Consider the following 24,212-nt stretch of genomic DNA (forward strand, 5'->3'; position numbering starts at 1 on the left):
TGACAAAAGAGGCAAGACTGTACAATGGTGAAAAGACATCTCTTTAGTAAATTGTGCTGGGAAAACTGGACAGTTAGATGTAAAAGAATGAACTTAGAACATTCTTTAACACCCTCTCTTTTACATCTTTATTGGAGTATAATTGCTTTACAATGGTGTGTTAGTGTCTGCTTTATAACAAAGTGAATCAGTTATACATATGCATATGTCCCCATATCTCTTCTCTCTTGTGTCTCCCTCCCTCCCACCCTCCCTATCCCACCCCTCTAGGTCGTTACAAAGCACCAAGCTGATCTCACTTCTTTATCCATTCATCTGTTGGTGGACACTTAGGTTGCTTCCTTGTCCTGGCTGTTGTAAATAGAGTTTCAGTGAACATTTTGGTACATGTAATACCCTTTTGAAAAATAAACTTAAAATGTATTAAAGACCTAAATATAAGGCCTGATGCTATAAAACTCTTCAAGGAAAACAAGCAGAACACTCTTCAGCATAATATGAGCAATATCTTTTTCATCCACCTCCTTAGAGTAATGAAAATAAAAACAAGTAAATGGGACCTAATTAAACTCAAAAGCTGTTGCACAGCAAAGGAAACCATAAACAAAACAAAAAGACAACCCACAGAATGAGAGAAAATATTTGCAAATGATGTGACTAACAAGGGATTAATCTCCAAAATCTACAAACACCTCATGCAGCTCAATAGCAAAAAAACAAACAACCCAATCAAAAAATTGGGCAGAAGACCTAAATAGACATTTCTCCAAAGAAGACATTTAGATGGCCACAAGGCACGTGAAAAGATGCTCAGCACCACTAATTATTAGAGAAATGCAAATCAAAACTACAATGAGGAATCACCTTACACCAGTCAGAAGGGCCATCATCAAAAAGTCTGTAAACAATAAATGCTGGAGAGGGTGTGGAGGAAAGGGAACCCTCCTGCACTGTTGGTGGCAATGTAAATTGATACAGTCACTATGGAGAATAGTATGGAGGTTCCTTAAAAAACTAAAAATAGAGCTACCATATATATGATCCGGCAGTCCCACTCCTGGGCATATATCCAGAGAAAACCATAATTCAAAAAGATACATGCTTCCCAATGTTCACTGCAGCACTGTTTACAGTACCCAAGACATGGAAGCAACCTAAACATCCATCAACAGATGAATGGATAAAGAAGATGTAGTACATATATCCAATGGAATATTACTCAGCCAATAAAAAGAACGAAGTAATGCCATTTGCAGCAGCATGGATGGACCTGGAGATTATCATACTAAGTGAAGTAAGTCAAACAGACAAATATGATGTCACTGTATGCGGAATCCAAAAAAAAATGATACAAATGAACTTATTTACAAAGCAGAAACAGACTCACAGACTTAGAAAACAAACTTATGGTTACCAAAGGGGAAAGGTTGGGGGGAAGGGATAAATTGGGAGTTTGGGATTGATACATACACACTACTATATTTAAAATAGATAAGGACCTACTGTATAGCACAGGGAACTCTGCTCAGTATTCTCTAATAACCTAAATGGGAAAAGATACATGTGTATGTATAACTGAATCAACTTTGCTGAACACTTGACTGTACTCCAATATAAAATAAAAATTAAAAAATATATATATAAAAACAGCTTTATTGATATGTAAAAAAAAAAAAATCTCTCAGACAAGCAAAAACTAAAAGAATACAGCAATACTAAACCTTTCCTTAAGGAAATATTGAAAAGTCTTCTCTAAATAGAAAAGAAGAATATATAGGAAAGAGAAAAACACAGCTGGAAAGCAAATCACCTGAATAAGCCAGTACACAGATTTAAAAAAAAAAAATCAGAAAATTTCTGTGAAAGTGATGATAACCACAATGAACAGCAAAAGGAACAACATGAAGATGTAAAAAGATGGGTGAGGAGAGTAAGAAAAAGTGGATTTTTTTTTTCATTTCCTAGAATGTGTTTGAGCATATATGACTACCAGTCTAAGGCAAGTAGATATAGGATGGGGTTAACATACTTGAAAAACAAGGTAACCACAAGTCAAAAACATGCACTAGATTCACAGAAACCAAAAAGAAGAGAACATAAGTATAATACAAAATAAAATAATCAAACCACAAAAGGAAAAAAAAGGGACCAAGCAGAAATATAAAATCAATGGGAAAACAAGGTTAAAATGCAATAAGTACGTATCAATAACTATGTATGTAGTTGGAGGAAGTGCTCCAATCGATAGAGCACAGTTGGAGGAAGTGCTCCAATCGATAGACACAGTAGCAGATTGGATAAAGAAAACAAGAGCCTACAATATGCTGCCTACAAGAGACCCACTTTAGGGCAAAGGACACACATAGATTGAAAGTGAGGGGATGTAAAAAGATATTTCATGCAAATGGAAATAAAAAGAAATCAGGAGTGTCATTGCTCATATCAGACAAAATAGACATTAGAACAAAGACCATAAAGATAAAGAAGGACACTATGTAATGATAAAAGGAACAATACAAGAAGAGGATTTTATACTCATCAACATATATGTACTTAATATAGGAGCACCCAAATACATAAAACATACTAAAGGGAGAAATTGACAAGAATACAATAATAGTAGGAGACATTTACACCCCACTCACATCAATGGACAGGTCTTCTGGACAGAAAATCACTAAGGCAACAGATCCTAAGTGATATAGTCAAACAGTCAGACTTACTTGATATGTTCAGGACATTACATCCAAAAAAACTACACATTCTTCTCAGGTGCACATGGAACATTCTCTAGGATTGACCACATATTAGGGCACAAGACAGGCCTCAACAAATTTAAGGGTCTAGAAATTATCTCAAGCACCTTTTCTGACAACAATGGCATAAAACTAGAAATCACAGAAATGAGAAAAAAACGGTTTCATGGAGACTAAACAACATGCTGCTAAAAAACCAATGGGTAAACAATGAAATCAAAGAGGAAATTAAAAAATACCTGGAGACAAATGACAATGAAAACACAACCATACAAAATCTATGGTGTATGGCAAAAGCATTTCTTAGAGGGAAGGTTATAGCAATATAGGCCTTCCTCAAAAGACAAGAAAAATCTTAAACAGCCGAATCTACCACTTAAAAGAATTAGAAAAAGAACAAACAAAACCTGAACTCAGCAGAAGGAAGGAAATAATAAAGATCATAAAGGAAATAAGATAGAGATTAAAGAGATAGAAAATATCAGTAAAACCAAGAGCTGGTTCTTCGAAAGGGTAAAGCTTCTGCACAGGAAAGGAAACCATAAACAAAAGGACAGCCCACAGAAAGGAGGAAAATATTTGCAAATGATACAACTAACAAGGGCTTAATTTCCAAAATATACAAACAGCTCATACAACTCAACAATAAAAATACAACCCAATTGAAAAATGGATAGAAGACCTAAATAGACATTTTTCCAAAGACTAAATACAAATAGCCAATAGCCACGTGAAAAAATGTTCAACATCGCTAATTATTAGAGAAATGCAAATCAAAACTACAATGAAGTACCACCTCACACTGGTCAGAATGTCCATCATTAAGAAATCTGTAAATAACAAATGCTGAAGAGGATGTGGAGAAAAGGGAACCCTCCTGCACTTTTGGTGGGAATGTAAGTTAGTACAGACACTACAGAAAACAGTATGGAGGTTCCTGAGAAAATTAAAAATAGAATTACGTTTTATGATCCAGCAATCCCACTCCTGGGTATATATCCAGACAAAACTCTAATCCAAAAAGAAACATGCACCCCTGTGTTCATAGCAGCACTATTCACAGTAGCCAAAACAGGGAAACAACTTAAATGTCCATTGATAGAGGAATGGATAAAGAAGATATGGTACATATATACAATGGAATACTACTTAGCCATAAAAAATGAAATAATGCCATTTGCAGCAACAGGGATGCAACTAGAGATTATCATACTAAGCAAAGTAAGTCAGAAAGAGAAAGACAAATACCATATAATATCACTTATATGTGGAATCTAAAATATGACTCAAACGAAACTATCTACAAAACAGACTCAAGGACGTAGAGAACAGATTTGTGGTTGCCATGGTGGAGGGGGCTGGAGGAGGGATGGAGTGGGAGGTTGGGGTCAGTAGAGGTAAGCTATTATATGTGGAATGAATAAACAGCAGTCACCTACTGTATAGCACAAAGAACTATATTTAGTATCCTGTGATTAATCACAATGGAAAAGAATATTTTAAAAAGTATATATACGTGTAACTGAATCACTTTTCTGTACAGCAGAAATTCACACAACATTGTAAATCAACTATATACATCAACAAAAATTTTTTAAAAGGCAAATGATGATGTCAACCTGGATTATTTTGACATCATGTAAAAGAGTAGATGCAAAGCTTACAGAGGTTCCTTTTTTAATGATATTTTGCTAAAACATATGTAAAATTTGCCATGTTAGCCATTCTTAAGTGTATTGTTCAGTGGCATTAAGTACATTCACATTTTTGTGTAACCATCACCATGATCCATCTCAAGAACATTTTCATCATTCCAAACTGAAATTCTGTACACTAACTCACCATTCCCTGTAGGCCCTGGCAACCACCAGCTACTTTCTGCCTCTATGAATTTGATTCCTCTAGATACTTTATACAAGTGGAATCATACAGTATTGTCCTCTTTTGTCTGGCTTATTTCACTTCATATAATGTCTTCAAGGGTTATCCATGTTGTAGCGTGTCAGAATTTCCTTTTCAAGTTGAATTATATGCCATTTATGTATATATCATGTTTTGTTTATCCATGCGTCCATTGGTGGACATTTGGGTTGTTTACACCTTTGGCTGCTGTGAACACTGGTATATAAATATTTGATTAGGTGCCTGCTTTCAGTTCTTGGGGGTATATACCCAGAAGTGGAAGTGCTGGATTATATGGTATCTTCTCTTTTCTTGGAAAATAGAAACAGGATAAATTTCTTTTAAAAGTTTTTGTTAGTGTGTGTGTTTTAATTCTAGGAATTCACCCTATCAAAGTGAATCAAATAGCTTATATAAATAAGGATTTTTATAAATTCCCTACTATGAGTCCTATGCTAATTGAAACTTGTGAGCCCAAACATTAATACATAAAAAACACAACTATAGAGAAATAAAATGTGAGCCATCAATATAATAGAATATTGTGCAGTCACTAAAGTGTTTTTGAAGTCCATTTAATGACAATTGGGAAATGTTTACTATATAATGTTGAATCAAAATCAGAACCCCAAGTGTGACTCCAACTTTGTATATATGTAAGCAACGTATTTCACTGTTTACATTTAAATATTTATAGATTGATTTTTTACTCATAAATATATGACAGGAAAAGTACCAAAATATGGTAATCTCTAATTGGTGGGAATATGAGTGGTTTTTTTTCTCCTTTATACTTTTCTGTACTTTTCCAAATTTTCTAAAGTGTCCATACATTATTTTCACTATCTTAAAATGTATTAACATGATTCTCAAAATTTAGTATCTTAGTGATGAGAAAGAACTGAATAGAATTAGAAGAAGCCATTCTAGAAACCTGGCAGGAAATTATACCTGGGACTAAATAACTAGTTCTTTTTCCTTAGAAGATAAAATAGGATTAAAATACTGGGACTAGTATGTTAAGGTTATAATAGGGTAAGCTGGTATCGAGTGTGTTAGGTACATGTACACCTTAAGGCAAGTCTGGAGTAAAATTATTGCCCACCCTAAACATTATCATCAACGTGTACTGTTCTCACCCGCTTCCTAGCTGCAGTAAGTAGGGAAGCAGGTCTCAGAGGTAGACTTCTCCTGTGCAGTCAAATTGATCCTCCTGAATTTTACATTAAAGAGTTTAGATTATACAGAGGCTGTTTCTAGGTTTGGGTCCCAGGAATGACAATTGAAAAGTAAGACACAACAAATGTACATTTCTATAGATTTGCCTATATTGAACATTCTCTCACTGTGACCAGACCAACCCATCCCTTATCATTTGATAAATGATCCATTGTCTGTGCAGTCTCTTTAGAGACTTACAACCTCTAAGGCACTAAATTTAAATTTATATTTAAATTGCACTTCATTTGAAGCAAAGTATACTTTAATGAAGTAGGATTTTAACCATCAAAGCAAAAGCTATAAAATGTCCATAACTGAAATGTTCTTTGTTTCTAGATAATTATATGACATTATCTCGTTTAATTGATCTCCTAAGAAGATGTGGAAAACTTGAGGATGTTCCAAGATTTTTCTTAATGGCTGAGAAACGTAACTCCAGAGCAAAACTGGAGCCAGGATTTCAGTACTGTAAAGGATTATATCTTTGGTAAATTTATTGGCAAATAAATTCTACATAATAGGTTATTTTCCTCATTGTGACTAAAGTAGAATACACTTTGAATTTTAAAAATTCTATATTTTAAAATATAATAGTTTTATTTACAAAACAAATTATAAACGACTTAAAGTTTGTAGTTAGTGATTGCAATAAGTAATTTTTTTTAAACATCTAACAAGGTATACTGGAGAACCAAATGATGCCCTTCGACATTTTAATAAGGCTCGGAAAGACAGTGACTGGGGCCAAAATGCCCTTTATACTATGATAGAAATCTGTTTGAATCCAGATAATGAAACTGTTGGAGGTGAAGTATTTGAAAATCTGGATGGAGACCTGGGGTGAGTAGTATTTGACAAGTTACTCTTTTTTCCATAAACACTTGTTGCGGATAATCAAGGCTATCTTATAAAAGAGAACTAAGTTCCAGGATAGCACTAATGGCAGTTTAGTGAATAAATCATAGCTGGGAATAACTGTTCTCTGAAACAAGCATGACATACTTTTAGAAGGTTTTCTAAATCAGAACAGACATGCTATTGAAGACACTCCCCTAATTGCTCTGTGGAAAATAGAATGAATCGTAGTGTGTGATTACCTTGGCAAAAATTGTCCGCATAATAATAACTTCTTCACAGATGGTTCTCTGCCAGATCTTGGCTGTATACTGTATATGCATTGCCTTATTTATTCCCTTTAACAATGTGTGAAAAAGCTCCAAGTTAACCTAACGTGATGGAGTTAGAAAATGGTGGAGGCAAGATTTAGACTGAGTCCTCCCTGGCCTCAGAGCGCCAGCTGTTGGCCACTGTGGTGCACTGCGGGTAAGTGGTTCTACTTCTGTCAGGCTGCACTTGTTGCTCGCCCTCTCCTCAGGGTCAGGGAAGGCAGGGTGGGGAGTGTATAAGGGTGTAAGGGGAGTAGGAGAGGTCATTTCTGCCCCCAGGAGCATGCATGCAATTTACCTGGTCGGCAAGACAGTGTCTGAAGCCATTCAATCTTGCAACAAAACAGAAGTGAGTTAAATTGTTATTAAGTGTTGCAGGAATTCATAGAAAACATAGTGCAGAGCAGTCAGGGGGAGCTGCATAGAGGAGTGGGAGAAATGAAAACCTGACTGCTGAGAGGTTTCAGTGGCAGTCCTGAAGGCTTGGATTACAGAGGCCATTGAAAGATTTAGAGCGGGGGAGAGGCATTTTTAATTTTTGTTTGTTTTAGAAAGGTTAAGGAAACATTCTGTTTTGCAACTATAGGCTGTCCCCATGGAAATCTTCAGCAATAGGTTGAAAACACCAAATTTGGAATATAGAACTCAGAAGGGAGGTCACAGCTTGAGATACAGATTTGGGGGATAGGTGCTCAGAGTGGGTAGTTGGAACCCCATGAATGGCCTCTTTTCGAGTAGAATGTAGTGACGGAAGTCTGAGAACTAAATTTGGGGTGTGCTGACATTTAAGGAGATCGGAGGAAGGGAGGTAAGGATAGGGCAATGACTGGTGGAAAGAGAAGGAAAACTGTAATCTTACAGAAGAAACAAAAGGAGGGGAGCTTGAAAGAAGACTACCAACAGTGTAAAATGTTTTAGAGAAGGTAAAAGCCTGAGGAGAAGATCAATAGCTTTAGTGATTAGGCTTTAAGAATTTAATTTCCTTTCATTAATTGATTTATTTATACATTATATCTGGGTGTGGGTATGTATATAAGAAAATTGCTATTACACATTCAAATTATTGCACTTAAAATTTATAACCTCTTGACAAGTAAAGAATTTCTTTTCTGAGAACCTAATAGGCAACTGGGTGAGGAACATTAGTATACTTTATATGTCTGGCAAACTTAGATTCAAATCTATTAGCTGTGTGATCTTTGGCAAATTACTTTATCTGTTGGAACCTTGGTTTTCTCATATGTAAAATGGATTCAACATACACTGAATGAAATAACACAGTGCTTGGCACGTAGGAAGTGCTTTAACACAGTTAGTTACTTTCTGCTCCCTCCTTTTTTTAAATTAATTATTTTTTAACTGAAGTATATAGTTGATTTACAGTATTTTATAGTCTCCCTTCTTTCTTTCGTTTTCTGAGTAGGTATGCTATTTGATAATTGTATAATTCTACTTACCCTGAATTCTAGTTTTATATTAGCTAAAATGAACACATTTACCACAGGTGGACGGTATCCAATTTTTGTTTTCAGTCTAAAATGAATGTTTAATGGTGTTTTATTGAAGCTATGTTAGTTTTGTTTTTAAAACTGTAACTGTGCTTTACTTTGTATTAGAAGAGAATGAGTGACATTCTTCAGTAGGATTACTTTTAAATTGGTGAGAAAAATAGAAACCAATGTACCCTAATCTCAATGAATTTTACTTAATGAGTGATAGACATAGATTTATTTTGTATTGTATACAGTAATTCAACTGAGAAGCAAGAGTCTGTGCAGTTAGCAGTGAGAACAGCAGAAAAGCTCCTTAAGGAACTAAAACCTCAGACTGTTCAGGGTCACGTGCAGCTTCGCATAATGGAAAACTGTTGCCTAATGGCTACCAAACAGAAATCTAATGTCGAGCAGGCATTGAATACCTTCACTGAAATAGCAACATCAGAGGTTAGTAGATTTTCTTTTTCAACTTCATGTTAGCTTTCCTTGGTGGTGTTGAAATATGTACTTTAATTAGTTATTTGTTTTCTGAAGATCGACTTCATTATTTACTATTATTAAAAATTAGATATATAGTTTGGTATGATTTTACATCATGTACCTTTGTTTTCAGAGGAGACATTGTTACATGTTGACGTGTTGTTATGTTTATCTCTATTAGAACAGTGAGTTCTAGAGAAGGGAAATTCTGCAAGAGGGCATAAATTAATTCTCAAGGGAATGGCTTTATCCTCTGTATTGTTAAGTGTAGCCTAGGTTAACTTACTAAGTGAAAACAAACACCTGGCTGCCTTGATATCTCACCTTTTCACTTACGTGAACTTGAAATTTTTCCAGCTCTAGAGCTAAGTGAGATCAGTAGTGACAACTTATAATTCAGTCATGCAGATAATGATGTTCTTTAGTGACACTGAAATCACCCCCTGTGATAATAGGAATAAATATTAAATAATAATAAGTTATTTTATTACTATTAGATCAAAGGCTTTCTCCTCTTTTCAGCCCATTCAGATCCACTGCCCTTCTCACCCTCTGGGCCTTTTATTTCTCCTTCCCTCACACAGTGCTGTATTTCTCCAATTACTTGTTATTAAGGAAGGAATTCTAGGTACCCATCCCATCAACAGTTGGTAGTAGCTAGTTCTAAGCACGCACTTGGGATTTCATGTTCTTCTACTCACTGGTGTTGTAAGCCATGGGAGACTCATGTGGGGCCTCTCACAGGATGTACAGAATTTTGCTGTGTTTTCTTGTGGTTCAGAGGTCACGGCAGCAGCAGTAAATGACCAAAACCTCCTACAGTTACCCCTCCCCCCTGCCTCCCAGGACCCTGGAGGGCTTTGGAAAACCTGCAACTCCTGTTGTTGTTTGGGTGCAAGTATCCAAGGTGGCACTTAACCACCACTGTAAGCCGCCCTGGGGACAAAACAGCAAGGCAGCAGCGGCCCAGTTCCATCCTCAAGCAGAGCCCCTCTGCTGACATTGAAGCAGTGCTCAGTTGAATTGACTGCAGCAGCAGATGGATGACAGCAGCTGACAGAACCAGAAATAGGACTGTCCTGTAAGTCTAAGAAAATCTGTAAAACATGATAAAGCACCATTGCAAGTAAGGTGTCATAGCTCCCTAATGTTGGGAGGTAACATTCTATCATGTAAGGAGAGTTTAAACTGTGAGGTTTGAGAGAGAACACTAAAAGCAGTAAGAGACATCACAGCTGTTTCCTAGAGAGACTGTGCCAGTTCTTTGTTTTGCTGAGACTACATTATTTTTCTTATCATTCTTACATGTGATTAGTAATATATGGTCCTCAAATCTGTTTACTGGCCATACTGTCCAAAGACTGATGTATGAGTTGAAGTTTAGTAAGTGAACTTTATCTTGCATTTTTCCCTTTTAACTCCTAGGCTGCATATATTAAATATAATGAATATTCATTAAGTAACCGGTGGGTGCTGAGCATAGTCGGAATCACAAAGATAAACCACATATAGACCCTTTCTTCAAGTTTCTCGTAGTCTAGGGAAGATGAGACACAGATACTGAGTGTAATGCAAAGCAAAATCTGTTACATTCTGTCCTAAAGTTGCAAATAACAGTGCTGTAGGACAGGGGCTCCCAACCCCCAGGCCGCGGACCGTCCCGGGCCTGTTAGGAACCGGACCAGCCAGCAGGAGGGGAGCAGCGGGCAAGCGAGCGAAGCTTCATCTGCTGCTCCCCGTGGCTCACGTGACTTCCTGAACCATCCCCCCGCCTGCCCCCCACCCGTGGAAAAATTGACTTCCACGAAACTGGTCCCTGGTGCCAGAAAGGTTGGGGGATCACTGCTGTAGGAGATAGTATAAGGAGAGCTGAGAGACCCTTTCCATGGAAGAAGGTATGATTTAAGAAGAACCAGGGTAAATTGCATTTTCACAGGCAGAGTTGGAGGAAATGCATTCTAAGTTAAGGGGAAAATGTGAACAAAGGCAGGGAGGCATCGAAGCATAGGGTAGATTCACAGCACTATGTGGCCTTCACATTGATTGAAAAATGACAGGAAGACATGGGAGGAACCAGTGGAAGAAGCATTAAACCCAAGCTAAAATGTTTCCCCTTCCTTTCTTCCCCTCACCTTGAACCATAAAGGTACACTGTTTATAATAGAGCTGTACTGTCTTTTGTGATGTAAAGTTGTTGCAGTTCAGAGGGACAGAGAGAGAAAAGCTGGCTGAACATCTTAGGATGTTTGCACCAGAAAAGGCATCATGGGCCTAGTGCGGGGGCTAGAATGCAAGTCTGCAGTTTTAGAAAGCATTCTTCAGTTCACTCAGGCGTGATTTCAAGCTGTGAGGAATTGATTCATTCTAATCAAACTCAAAGTGTGTGATTTTTAAATCAGAGAGTTTATTTTTAAAGGTATAGTGTGGGATATTTTTAGTATGTGAATAGGTCTGGACATTTTTCCAGGACCCTTCTCATCTTGGGCTGTCCTAGGATCTGGCTGACAAATGCATAGTAGGTCTGTATTTTCTTTCCTCCCTAGCCCTCCTGGGATGGGGGATACTGTTCAATAATTAATAATATCCCACACGTCTTCAAAATCTACTACCAAATTGGTTGTATTTGGCGTTCAAATAAAAAACTTTCTGCCATTCCTTAATCAGGAGAACAAATTACATATTGGGAGTTTTATTGATAGACATAAAATTAGACCCAAGGAAGTTTTACATTCCTACAAAGCATGTTCATCAGGCTCTAGTGAATTGCCCTTCTCTATTCCAGGGTTATTTCTGACTTCCAACCACGATCAGTGTTGGACATCGAACTTAACACTCCGCTCTCCTTCTGTTCGTTATTAGTTACTGAAACTTGCTGCCTTACAGTGCACCTTTATTATAGTCATGATATTATAATTTCTACATCACAGTTTCTCATCTTTTATTTATATTTTAAACGGAAGTCTTTCTCTTTATAAACGCATCACGGTCCCTCTGCTGAAATTTGAGAAGCACTTTATCAGATTCATACACATAACTGCTTAGGTATGTTAGTTTTCTGGATAGACCGCTAATGGTCTCCATTTTATACCAATTCTTAATAGCTTGTTGGTTTCGCAGAGTGACATTTTCTGACTCTGAGCTCTGTCTAAAAGAATATCATCTTTTATAGTTACTATCAAGGAGCTGCAGACTCCAAATCTAAAAGCATATTTTAAGGCATGAGTTTATTTCATATAGTTTCCAAATGATTAATTAATTGCATGCCTTATTTATAACATTTCATTGACCAAACTTTATTGGGAGAAGAGGCTTTTGAATAAAATGAAAAGGGAGGAGGAAAAGAGCAATAGAAGTCAGTATAGATAAGGAATATCATTTGCAGGTAAATCATTCTGTTAAGTCCTGTTTTATAGGTGAAAGAACTAAGGAGCCAGAATGCTGAATCTGAAACATAAATGTTCAATTAGGACTACAATGAGATAGAATTTTATTTTTTCTGTTTCTGTACAAAACCAAAACAACCAGTCAGTCTCACTAAAGAAGTTTTCCTAATTGTCTGGAATTGCGTGGTTACTGCACCTGCATTCTTACTGAACTACCTGGACCAGATGGTTCCTCCTGGTAGCCTGAGGTTACTGGATGTGTTACATAATGACCATATCGCAGTATTTAAGTGAAGCTAGCAATAGAATCCACAGGCCAGTCCTTATATTATGTAGCACTTGCTACTTTCCATGTGTTTTTCTTTTAAACATGGCACATTTATGTTTGTGTATCTGGGGGTCTCAACTCTTGTTTCCTTATAGAAGGATCATATTCCAGCACTTTTGGGAATGGCAACAGCTTATATGATCTTGAAACAAACTCCACGAGCCCGAAACCAGCTGAAAAGGATTGCAAAAATGAACTGGAATCCTATTGATGCTGAGGACTTTGAGAGGAGTTGGCTGCTGCTTGCTGACATTTATATTCAATCAGCAAAATACGACATGGCAGAAGAGCTGTTAAAAAGGTGCCTGCGTCATAATAGGGTAGGTGACTGAGGAGTGAAAAATAATTGGTAGCCTTTGTTGTATAAGCTTTCTATATAGCCTTTTTTTTTTTTGCGCGGTACGTGGGCCTCTCACTGTTGTGGCCTCTCCCGTTGCGGAGCGCAGGCTCAGCGGCCATGGCTCACGGGCCTAGCCGCTCTGCGGCATGTGGGATCTTCCCGGACCGGGGCAAGAACCCGTGTCCCCTGCATCGGCAGGCGGACTCTCAACCACTGTGCCACCAGGGAAGCCCTCTATATAGGTTTTTATAGAGTGTTGGTCCATTTCTAGGGATTTCTGTGTGTTTTTAGAGAATTAAATGTTTGTTTTTACCACAATCAGGAAATAAATATTAGTAATAAAAAAGAAGCCATTTGCCTTTGAAAATAAAGAAAGAGAGATCACCGTTTCAAGTTTCAGCTGTGGTTTGCCCTACTTACAGAAAGTGTTTTGGAATGTCAAGCGTTTGCCTGTGATTATCCATCTCATCCCAGAGCTAATGAAAGTTGCAGAAGAGCATTAATTGCAGACGTCTGTCCCTCCTGTTAAATACTCCTGATGAACTGACTGCAGCTGCGTGTTGTTTTCTCATTATTAGAATCCACTCTGCATAATATATTTTGTAGGGAAAAGTGTTTTAAGCATTTAATTTGATTTGTTTAATGAAAAGTCCGTATCTTAGGTAGAAAAGTGTGTATCTTAGGTAGAAAACTGAAAATCTTCAAGTCCTTAGAATTTAAGGCTCTTTACTAACAGTGCATTTTGGTATTTAATTGCCCAGAAAAGGATGTCTTTTTATAACATGTTTTAAGTTAAGAATTTGTTACTATTTATTGAGAAATAATTGTGCTCAACTTAGAAACTTGAGGATATTTATCTTTATAGAGTCTTATCAGTTACTTCAAAATCTTAATCACAGCAAATCTATGTTTTATTCCCTTTGAGCCAGTTAGATTACAAAATAGATCATTTGTTTTTCAAAGAGGAGTCATGATCGTCTAATACTATTAAGTTATTTTCTTGGGGACTTTAAAAACCTAAAATATCAAGCCATTTATCAATTTATGTAATTATACATGTAATTTAAGTTACATTGGCCTTAAAAAACAAATACTTATTAATAGGCTCTGAAAAATCTAAACTGCCAAATAACTAACCCTTACATGCCTAATCTAGGATTAAGCAAGATTTCATGGGAATTAAGGTTTCAGTGCAGATAGAATTTCAATTTGCCAGAATGCAGACAGCAATACATTGCATGATTGAACATGACGGTTGCTTTAGAGGCGTCAGCCCTACTGCTGAGGCATGACAATATTGGAAGCATGAAATTCAGGAACCAGAGCTTAGAAACTTTGAATTATATAATTAAAAAATGGAGATCATCCAGATCTGGGGCAGGAAATGTGCAAGATGACACTAGACCATCTTGTCATACCAGATGGCAAGGAAGCTATCAGTGATAATTGGAGTCATGTCAGGGACTCAAGAGCCAACTTGAGGACACTCCCACTAGCCAAAGTTGAGACACTTTAGATATCAGTAATAACTGCATTGAGTTGGAACACACCAAATATGTCTAAGTCCATGAGTTTACAAAGATCCAAAAAAAAAACAACCCTAATTGGTCACCACTGAAATATGCTAATAAACTGACTTATTTCTAAAGCTGGCAAATAAAGGGAAAGAATTAAGCATCTATCCTGCCTTTTCCGTATGAACAATACTGCTGGGAAACAAAATAGTGGAAAAGGAGGTGTTTCTCATTATAGATGTTTCCCAGCTAATAAATGAAGAAAGAGTGATAGAATGTCACTATTTTCCAACCATGATGAATTAATGAATGGGTATAACATCACAAGACATTATGTGTCACGTGATGGAAGAACACACCATCTATGAGAGGGTCAGAGTGGGGTGACACAGGTGAAACACTCACTCCAGGTCCGAAATTTAAAGGAGCACTTAAAATCTCAGTAATTATCGGGACTTCCCTGGTGGTCCAATGGCTAAGGCTCCGTGCTCCCAGTGCAGGGGGCCTGGGTTCGATCCCTGGTCAGGGAACTAGATCCCACATGCTGCTACTCAGAGTTCACATGCTGCAACTAAAAAAAACAGGATCCCTCATGCCACAGCTAAAAAGATCCCACATGCCACAACGAATATCCCGCACCAGCAACAAAGATCCCATGTGCTGCAACTAAGACCCGGCGCAGCCAAATAAATAAATATATATATATATTTTTTTTAAATCTCAGTGATTATCTTAGTTAACTGATGCTGCTATAACAAAGTACCATAGACTGGATGGCTTATAAACACCAGAAATTTATCAATATTTCTCACAGTTCTAGATGCTGGAAGTCTAAGATTAGGGTGCCAGCATGGTTGGGTTGTAGTGATAACCCTCTTCCTGGTTGCAGACTAATGAGTTCTCACTGTGTCCTCACATGGCAGAAAAAGAGGGCAAGGGGGCTCTCTGGGGTCCCTTTTATAAGGTCACTAATCCCATTCAGGAGGGCTCCACCCAAATGACCTGTTCACCTCCCCAAAGCCTCACCTCCTAATACCATCACACTGGATGCTAGGATTTCAACATATGAATTTGGGGGAACATAAACACTCAGTCCAATGTAGTGATCAGGATGAATGACATTTAATGCAATATTTTTTTAACAAAGTATCAAAAGGTAAAACAGGTAGGATCTTACAGTGCTATGCTGAGCTATATTGAAGCCTGAAGCAAAAAGGGAAAATGTGTGCCCTGATCCATGTTTGTGTGTATTTTTTAATGGTTAATAGTTTTCATGAAAATATTAGTGATGTATCTTCTTGCATTAAAATAAGGAAAGTAAAATTATGATAAAGAGAAAAAATATTCAAACTTAAAATAACGCAGTGAATTTTAATATACCTACTTTTCTATTTTTTAAAATTAACACTCTGGGAAAAAATAGCAATTAAAAAATACCTAAAAACATGTATACAGCATTGTGCATTTTTGCTTTTTCATAAGGAGCAGTGTGGCTCGGTTGAGCACTGATCTATGAAGTAAGTAGTTTCACCTCTTTCCCCTTAAGTCAAAATCAGATATAAACCTCTAGATCTAATACAATTTCCAGGAAATATCAATGACATAGGAATATATTATATAACCACTATAAGGATGCACTCACCTAAATCTGGGCTGTGAGAAACTCTAGGATGAACATTCTTGTTTCTTCTACATTTAATTGCAAGGAAAGAGACAGAGAGGAGACTTATAGATCAAAAGGAAGTTTAGGGACATTTCATCCAGTCACAGTGTGTGGCCCTTATTTGAATCCTCATCCTAACATGCAAACGAAAAAGTATGTTAAGACTATTTGAAGTTTGAATAGTGACTGGATATTTGGTGATATCAAGGAGTTGTTACATTTTAGGTGTGATAATTTGTGGTTATGTTGAAAGAAAGTCCTTATTTTTAAAAAGCCATACTAAAATATTTATGGATGAAATGATGTAGTATCTGAGGGTTTTTTATCTGATAATACAGAAGGACAAGTGTATGGAGTAGTGAAACAGTATCAGTCAGGAGTTCATCGTTGAAGACATGGGTTCAGGGGGTCCATCATACTGTAATTTCTATATGTGTTAGAATTATTTGTAATAAAAAGTGTACATGTATATGTATAAAACATCTCCTTCCCTCTCACCCAAAAATCCTGATTCTGTAGGTTTGAGATAGGGGCTCAGCATCAGAATCTTTTTCTAAGTCCCATAGATGATTGGATTGCGTAGCCAAGGTTGAAAACCACTGTTTTATGTGCCATTTAAATGAGTTGATATGGTTGACCTCTATAGTCATAAGCACTCCATAAAATCTTAGTGATATCAAGTATAATCTGTCGATACATCTTGCATTTTTCTTCAGTCTTGCTGCAAAGCTTATGAATATATGGGATACATTATGGAAAAAGAGCAAGCATATACAGATGCTGCCTTAAACTATGAGATGGCGTGGAAACATGGCAATCAGACAAATCCAGCAGTAGGTGAGTTTAAAATTTAGACACTAGGTTTTCACAGGAAACGTGGGTTTTATATGTAAATCTTCATTTAAATGCATTTGTTTTTTCTCTTTAAGGACAAAATACACATTAAGAGCCAACATCCTTTGTCGGACCGTCTGAAAAATAAATTTTATATTTATAATAGATTATTAGCTACTAAGTTATTAGGTGTAGTTTCCTGAGATTCAAACTCCACCTCAGTCGCCTTAAAGGACATCTGATCTAATTCTGCCCTTTCTTTCCCTTCACCCTCTAATTCCAGAATGGTGATGCTGTGGGGGGAAGGTGTTCCATTGTGAAGGAAGTGGGAAGACATTGCATCAAATCAAGTCCTCCTGGTTTCTTTACTGCAGAACTTCTCAAAGCCTCTAAACCCTAATATATACTGTGATGGATATCACAGAGGGGACATGTTTCCCACAGTAATTTGACTATGGAACTTTTTTTTTCTCTTGAGCATCTATAAACATCATTTGGTTCCAGTGGTAGCCCATTGGCTTGAGGAAGGCTAGTCTCCAGTATCTGTAACAGATGGGCAGCATCTGGAATATACTTAGTGACTCCTGTCTCCCACAGTGTGAGGGAGCTCCTCCCCAGGCCTCTCTTTCTTTGTGTTGCACTGAAATAGGCTTCGTTGACACTGCCCTGTCTGTTCTCTGGAGCAACCCACAGAGTCCTTCCACCCTTATGCATAATGGCCCTCTAACTGCAAACTCTGTCATTGTCTCTCCTCAGTTTCTCTCCAAACCATCCTCAGGTGCTTGTCCATTCTTGCTTTCAAGTCTTTCACCCTCCTTGCTGTCTCCTGGAAACTCTCAAATAGTATTTCCCAAACTTTGCTTTGGAATACTGGCTGAGATATTAATAGTTATTTCTTTAAAAACAGAGAGTTGAGCGTGAGGAGATGAGGTTCCACGGCCGAATAGGTTTCGAAAAGGCAATTTTATTTGTCCATGTCCCTCTTGACCTGTTGTGCCAGAAATAAAGTTCTTAAGTATGATTTGAGAACGAATTGTATGTATAATGAAGCTATGTTTTTAAATTAGACATTTAGTAGTTGATAGTTCAACCTAAGATGGCATCTGTCTTTTTAGCAGCCGTGGCACAGTGATGACTCAGATTTAATATGCAGTCTGATTGGTCATCTTTAGACTTACTGCTGTCAGTTCAGGACTTCCCTACCTTGTATTTTTCTGAGGTCTGTTATTTTACTAGACTTGTATAGAGCCCAGGAACTAACGCTTCCTTCTCAGGTATTGTGCATCTTACAGAATAAAATCAGCTTGTAAAATGAACATTCCTTAAAATCCTTAAAATATATTTAATTTTGGTGCTTTTTTCCCCAGAAGGAATACAGTTAGAAGCTCAGTTATTTAAATACTCTGTTCCTTGGAAGACCAGCAAATAAAGAGATTTCAAGTCAGTAGTTCCTTCACTGTGTTATCTTTGTGTTTTATAGGTGATTTTTTCAGTTCCTCTGACTTCTCCTTAGTTGGCATTTCTCTGAGGCTCTAAATTAATTCTCACAGTTTCTTCCTTAAGATTATCATTGCATCCCGTATCCCCAGCCTGCCTGGCCAAGTTAATGATGCATTTATTTCACTTTTTCACTTGTCAGGAAATCCTTCAAATCATGGTTGTGTTCTTTTCATAGGATTCAGGCGTGAGTACTGTAACTGTGAAAGGCACCAGGAACTGAGATCCACTGAGAGGAGAACACAGTCATGTTTCTCCCTTCAGTCATTCCCAGGTTACGTGACAGTCACTAGGCTGTTCACATGGTTCGTGTTCACGAGCGCACTCTCTCTCTCTCCCCCGTTTTTTTTCCTGATTACAAAGAGTTGAATTCTTAGAAGCCTGACAGGTATCATGCAGCCGCGGTACACGTGTTCTTTGCCATTTCTAGCTCTTCATTTCCTCTCTAAAGTTTTTTGAAGGAAATGATTCTATCAGGTTTCTTTCAATATGAAAACTTTGTGCTTCTAATTTAGTGTTTACACAGAAAAAAAATGCTAATATTTGCGTGGTACTTAAATTTTTAAAAGCATTTCACAACAAGTATTTCATTTGATCTTTAAACTTACACTAAGAGCAGAGTTATCCTTCCATTTTTGGATGAGGAAACTTGAGATTGACAGCTCAGGTGACTTGTCTAAGGTCTCAAAGCTAGTCAGGAAGCCAGAAACCAAAAGTTAAGTCTAGGTGTTTTTGGCTCTAGTTTCCATGTTTGGCATGACATCTTATGTTGTTTTCCTTTTTAAATGTCCTTTTAAATGTTCCTTTTTTTTTTTTCAATGCTTAACAGTGGCTTTATTAGGTGAATGCTTGAAAGTATTCAACATTAAATTCAATTTACTTCACATGTTTGCAAACACATCATTAGCAATTCTTAACTATTTCAAATCAACTAATTTGAAGTACAGAAGGCTTGTTTTCAGATAACTCTTCTGAGGTGACACTAAGACTGAAAGAAACCTATGACTTGAGTCCAGGTCTCTAATAAACTCTATTTATTAATCTGTTTTATAATTATTTTCTAATGATACCAAGTTTACCTCTCTGACACTTATTTTTTTCATCTTGGACATTTCTCATTTGTGTGTGTGTGTGTGTGTGTGTATATCGAATGCAATGAATTTTAGATAATTCTTTTTCCTTTTTGCTACCGTATGATTGCATTAGCCAGCAATTCTTTTAAAACATTGTTCTGAAATTCTAAAAACTTGCTTTGGTACTTTGATTAAGGCCTAAGAGCAACATTCAGATTTCCCTTTTTCATATTTCTAAATGGTAAAGCAAGATATTTATTAGTTACATATTATTTTACATTGTGTTATATCTTATTTATTGAGTCCACTGTTTTTGTCCTTTTCCTTAGTTTGCTTACTATTATGGCATTGTTACAGAACAACAGTTAAGAATGTCTTAAAACTTTCCTCTAAATTGTCAGTATTTGAAATGTGACATTTCACTATCAGCAACTGTGGTGCTTGTTACTCATCGCTGATGTGGCTATCTAATGACTAACCCAGTGTCTTCTGAGCCGCTCTCCCCCCTGCTCTGCGCTCCGCTCGTGCACTCCAGGTCCATTTGGTTGCTATGTCTCCCTCTACCACTGGCCTTTCCGTGTGCAGTTTTTGCCTAACGGTGTTCTTGCTTCCCACCCCCTTGGTCTATCTTATGCCTCTTCCTTCAGATTTCAGACCTTGCCTGACTCCCACCCCCTCCCCAACCAGGTTTCTTATTACAGTGCTCTTGGCCTGTACCTTTATATCACAGCATGTATCTCAGTTTTGAAATTATTCACATACTTACATAATTACTTAAATAAGGTACTTTCTTTCCTAATGGAGTGTAAACCTCGTGACTGAAGGAACCAGTTTGCCTGACGTGTTAAGTAAATCTGTACTGTATAAATGAATAGCTGTGTTATCATTTACTGCCCTATGATGAGTTTTTACCATAATCTGAAACAAATGGGACTTTTCTAGTAAGTTGCAAAACCGCATTTGTGGGATGGCCGGCCATCTTCTAACCCAACTGTGGTCCTTTGTTACAACTCCATTTTCTTTCCTACCTGTTCCCTTTTATGTCACTCCACCTTCTATTATCTTATCATTTCTATCATAGTACAGTCACCAGCCTCCACTAAGAGTTCTCTAATATTAGAGTAAGCAAACAAAGGAGGAGGCCAAAAAAGGTAATATTAACAGTATGCTCTATAAATAGTACTATATCATCGTTGGTTTTTTTGTCTTTACAGGATACAAACTGGCATTTAATTACTTAAAAGCAAAAAGATTTGTGGATGCAATTGACGTATGTCACCAGGTAAAACTTAAATTTAGATTTCTTAAAATTTTTCAGATGCACTATTTCCTACTTTTAATTAATGTCAAGATGTACATGAATAGAGATAGAAGATGTCATATTTTGGTTAAATGACTCATCACATATATCTGGGAGATACTACCAGTTTTCAAAGTTTAGAAAATAAAGTTTACTTAAATTGAAAAAACATATGTTTTTAATTGGGCTCAAATAATAAAATGTTTACGTCAATTTAAAGAAAGAGGCTAGAGAAGCATGTTAAATAAAACTTAATCCTTAAGTCAGAAGATATCTCAGGATTGTTATAGATTCTCCACATCACTGTTCTGAATAGAAGTTCTTACGTATGTGTCTAAGTCTCTGGTTATTAGAGGATTCAGATTTATAAATTGAAGAGGTATTTTTGTCATTTAGAAGTCATTCAATTACACTTCTGGAATTGATTCCTGACTAAATGATCCCTTGTTAAAATGACAAATATTTTGCAGTTTTAGAATTTACAGTTTCTTTATGTACATTGTCACATTGATATTCCATATAAGGCATTTTACTAAACATTGTTGGGAGCTCCAAGAAAAGCTCCTTAGCAGAGGCACATGTAATGTGCCTTATCCCGGATAGCTGTGTGAGCATCATTATAGTAAATACTTGGCCCCAGTGACTGCTATTGATTAGAGTCTCTGCAAAGTTGCAGTTTTAGAATTTACAGTTTCTTTATGTACATTGTCACATTGATATTCCATATAAGGCATTTTACTAAACATTGTTGGGAGCTCCAAGAAAAGCTCCTTAGCAGAGGCACATGTAATGTGCCTTATCCCGGATAGCTGTGTGAGCATCATTATAGTAAATACTTGGCCCCAGTGACTGCTATTGATTAGAGTCTCTGCGTAAGGCAGCATTTCACATTAAGGTTAAGGTTGTACATTAATGTAAGGTTATACATTAGAATCATTTATGGAGGGTTTTTTTTTGTTTGTTTTAATGAATTTCCCCTACTCCTAGACTCAGTAGACCTGGAAATTTGTATGTTTCAAAATCATTCCAGGTAAATCTGATGTGTGCTCCTGGGTAAAAATAACTAAGGGTTTATTAAATATCATGCATAAATAGCTAAATTATTTAAAGTATCTTAAATCATCAATACATAATTGTTTTCTGTAACTGATCTATTAAGGAAATAATTATATTTGTATTTTCCACATGTAGTATTATATTCTACCTTTTTCATTTAATTGCTGTTAATAGAAATGAGTCATCATGTCACACGCATCTCAGATATCACCTTTAAAAAGTGTTGTTAAATTTGTAGTCTTAATATAATGAAATCTCAACTGTAATGCTGTTTCTAGTAAGTTTTGTGACTCGGCAGTTCTTGATAATGAATTAGAAGTTCTTATGCTTTTGTTTTATTTTGTTTTTTTGTTTGTGTGTATGTTTTTGCAGGTTCTCGAAGCACATCCAACTTACCCCAAAATCAGAAAAGATATACTTGATAAGGCTCGTACATCTTTAAGACCTTGAAAATTATTTTAGCTTTTTTAAGCAAGAAATGAAAAGAATCTGAGTTCTTCCAGTTCAAAATAGGTTTAAGCTAATACTTTGTAATAGAAAGCATAATTTTCTTTCTCCAGCAGAGGCTGCTATTGTATATAAAGAGAAACACTATGTTAAATGGATGTCTCCTGATGGAGAAGGTGAATGAGAGCTGGTTTATTTAATTGACTCTCTTGATTAGGTGCAGATTTGGTGACTCTGGTAAAGATTATAACCCACTTCTATAAAAAATATTTTGTTAAAATCTTGGTAGTTAAGTATCCTATATTTTTTCTAAGGAACATTAGTTGTTTCTTTCAGGAAATACATTTACAAAATTGTTGTTCTCTGTTAAACATTTTTTCATAGTCTCTGTTATTTCAAAGGTTTGAGTAAATTTCCCTGTAAATATTTATGAAAAAGAAAATATATTTTTTAATAAAGATTTTATAAATTTATGATTTGTATTCCTCTTGGAACTCAAAAGACATGGTGAGTTTTGCAAAATCAGGGTAGGCTCCCCATGTTAATGCGTAGTATTACAGAAAATGTGGCTTTCCTAGAAAAATCTTTGTGGAAAAGTATAGAGTGTGTGTGTTTCCCTTCTCTGTTGAACTGATTCTTCCTGCTCCCAATGCCTATGTGATCCCTTTTAAGAAATAACCAGTACCTGAAATTAGTTTAAATAGGTAAACCTTTATAGCAATATTTAACCTCAGCCCAAAGACGAGGTCTTTTGGTGTAACTTTAGACACTGTAACATCTGGTGGAGAATATTTCTGGTCAGTAGGGACTCCCAAAGCACACCGTGTGAACACAGCTGCAGACCCCGCTCTCCCTAGAATCCCTGCCACCACCCTGGGAGAGCACTCACTCTTTACACTGAATTTAACCTAATCTTCATAAACTCAATTCTTAACATCATTTTTTGTATGTTATCTATACCTTTTTCAGTTGCCTTTAAAAATACAATAAACAGTCTTCAGTTTTAATTGCATTTTCAATAAACAGTATTTTTCCAAGTCTCTTGCTTTTCCTTAAGTACCTCATGTTTATTTCTTTTGAGCTACATTCTAGTTTCTGATCACTTCTCCAATTTTCCAAAGTCCTTTTAATTCCAATTATATGTTATAAAATTCTAGTCATTCTTTTATGTATGGTATTCCATGAAAATGTTTAATAAGTAGAGCATTTATGAAACATGTCATGCCTGTTAAAATGCTTTCACATGTCTTATTACATTTATTCCCCGGTCCTATAATATAGACATTATTATCCCTGTTTTACAGTTCTGGCACTGTGACAGATTATCTCTTTAGCTATAACCTTTCAGCCTGAATGGACATTGTTAAAGACGTGATATAACAGAATACCCTTAGTAGTTCCAGTGAGCCTGCATCATGGAATGCTAGAATCATGGAAATTGGATAGAGAAAGTAGAACATCTCTTCTCCTAGCAAGACATTTCCAAATCAGTTTTCCTATCTGTAAAATGAGGAGTTTGTTTTTGTTTCTTTTTTCCGCACAGGCTCAGCGGCCATGGCTCACGGGCCCAGCCGCTCCGTGGCATGTGAGATCTTCCCGGACCGGGGCACGAACCCGTGTCCCCTGCATCAACAGGCGGACTCTCAACCACTGCACCACCAGGGAAGCCCTGTTTTTGTTTCTTAAGCAGCCACTTATTCTGCCATTTGTTAGATACTATTCTAGAAACTTTCTTTAAATTAGGTCTTTTATTTCT

General features: G+C 36.6%; 1 protein-coding gene across 3 annotated transcripts in view; it reads left to right on the forward strand.

The window, feature by feature from the left end:
* TTC21B (tetratricopeptide repeat domain 21B) overlaps positions 1-22,932 on the forward strand; it is an 81,203-nt gene extending 58,271 nt beyond the window's left edge. The window contains exons 22-28 of one of the 3 annotated variants that reach the window (XM_024735977.1): positions 6,216-6,366; positions 6,558-6,719; positions 8,793-8,988; positions 12,828-13,052; positions 16,966-17,086; positions 20,868-20,935; positions 22,382-22,932. In XM_024735977.1, coding sequence (XP_024591745.1) covers positions 6,216-6,366; positions 6,558-6,719; positions 8,793-8,988; positions 12,828-13,052; positions 16,966-17,086; positions 20,868-20,935; positions 22,382-22,459 — 1,001 coding nt within the window. In that variant the 3' untranslated portion in view covers positions 22,460-22,932. Of the gene's footprint in view, positions 1-6,215; positions 6,367-6,557; positions 6,720-8,792; positions 8,989-9,867; positions 10,103-12,827; positions 13,053-16,965; positions 17,087-20,867; positions 20,936-22,381 lie in introns of those variants that run through there. The other 2 variants (XM_024735978.1, XR_003001961.1) reach the window with 2 other exon arrangements.
* The last annotated feature ends 1,280 nt before the right edge of the window (positions 22,933-24,212 follow it).

Source organism: Neophocaena asiaeorientalis, unplaced genomic scaffold, assembly GCF_003031525.2.
Source record: "Neophocaena asiaeorientalis asiaeorientalis breed wild unplaced genomic scaffold, Neophocaena_asiaeorientalis_V1.1 scaffold72, whole genome shotgun sequence".
NCBI classification, from domain to species: domain Eukaryota; kingdom Metazoa; phylum Chordata; class Mammalia; order Artiodactyla; family Phocoenidae; genus Neophocaena; species Neophocaena asiaeorientalis.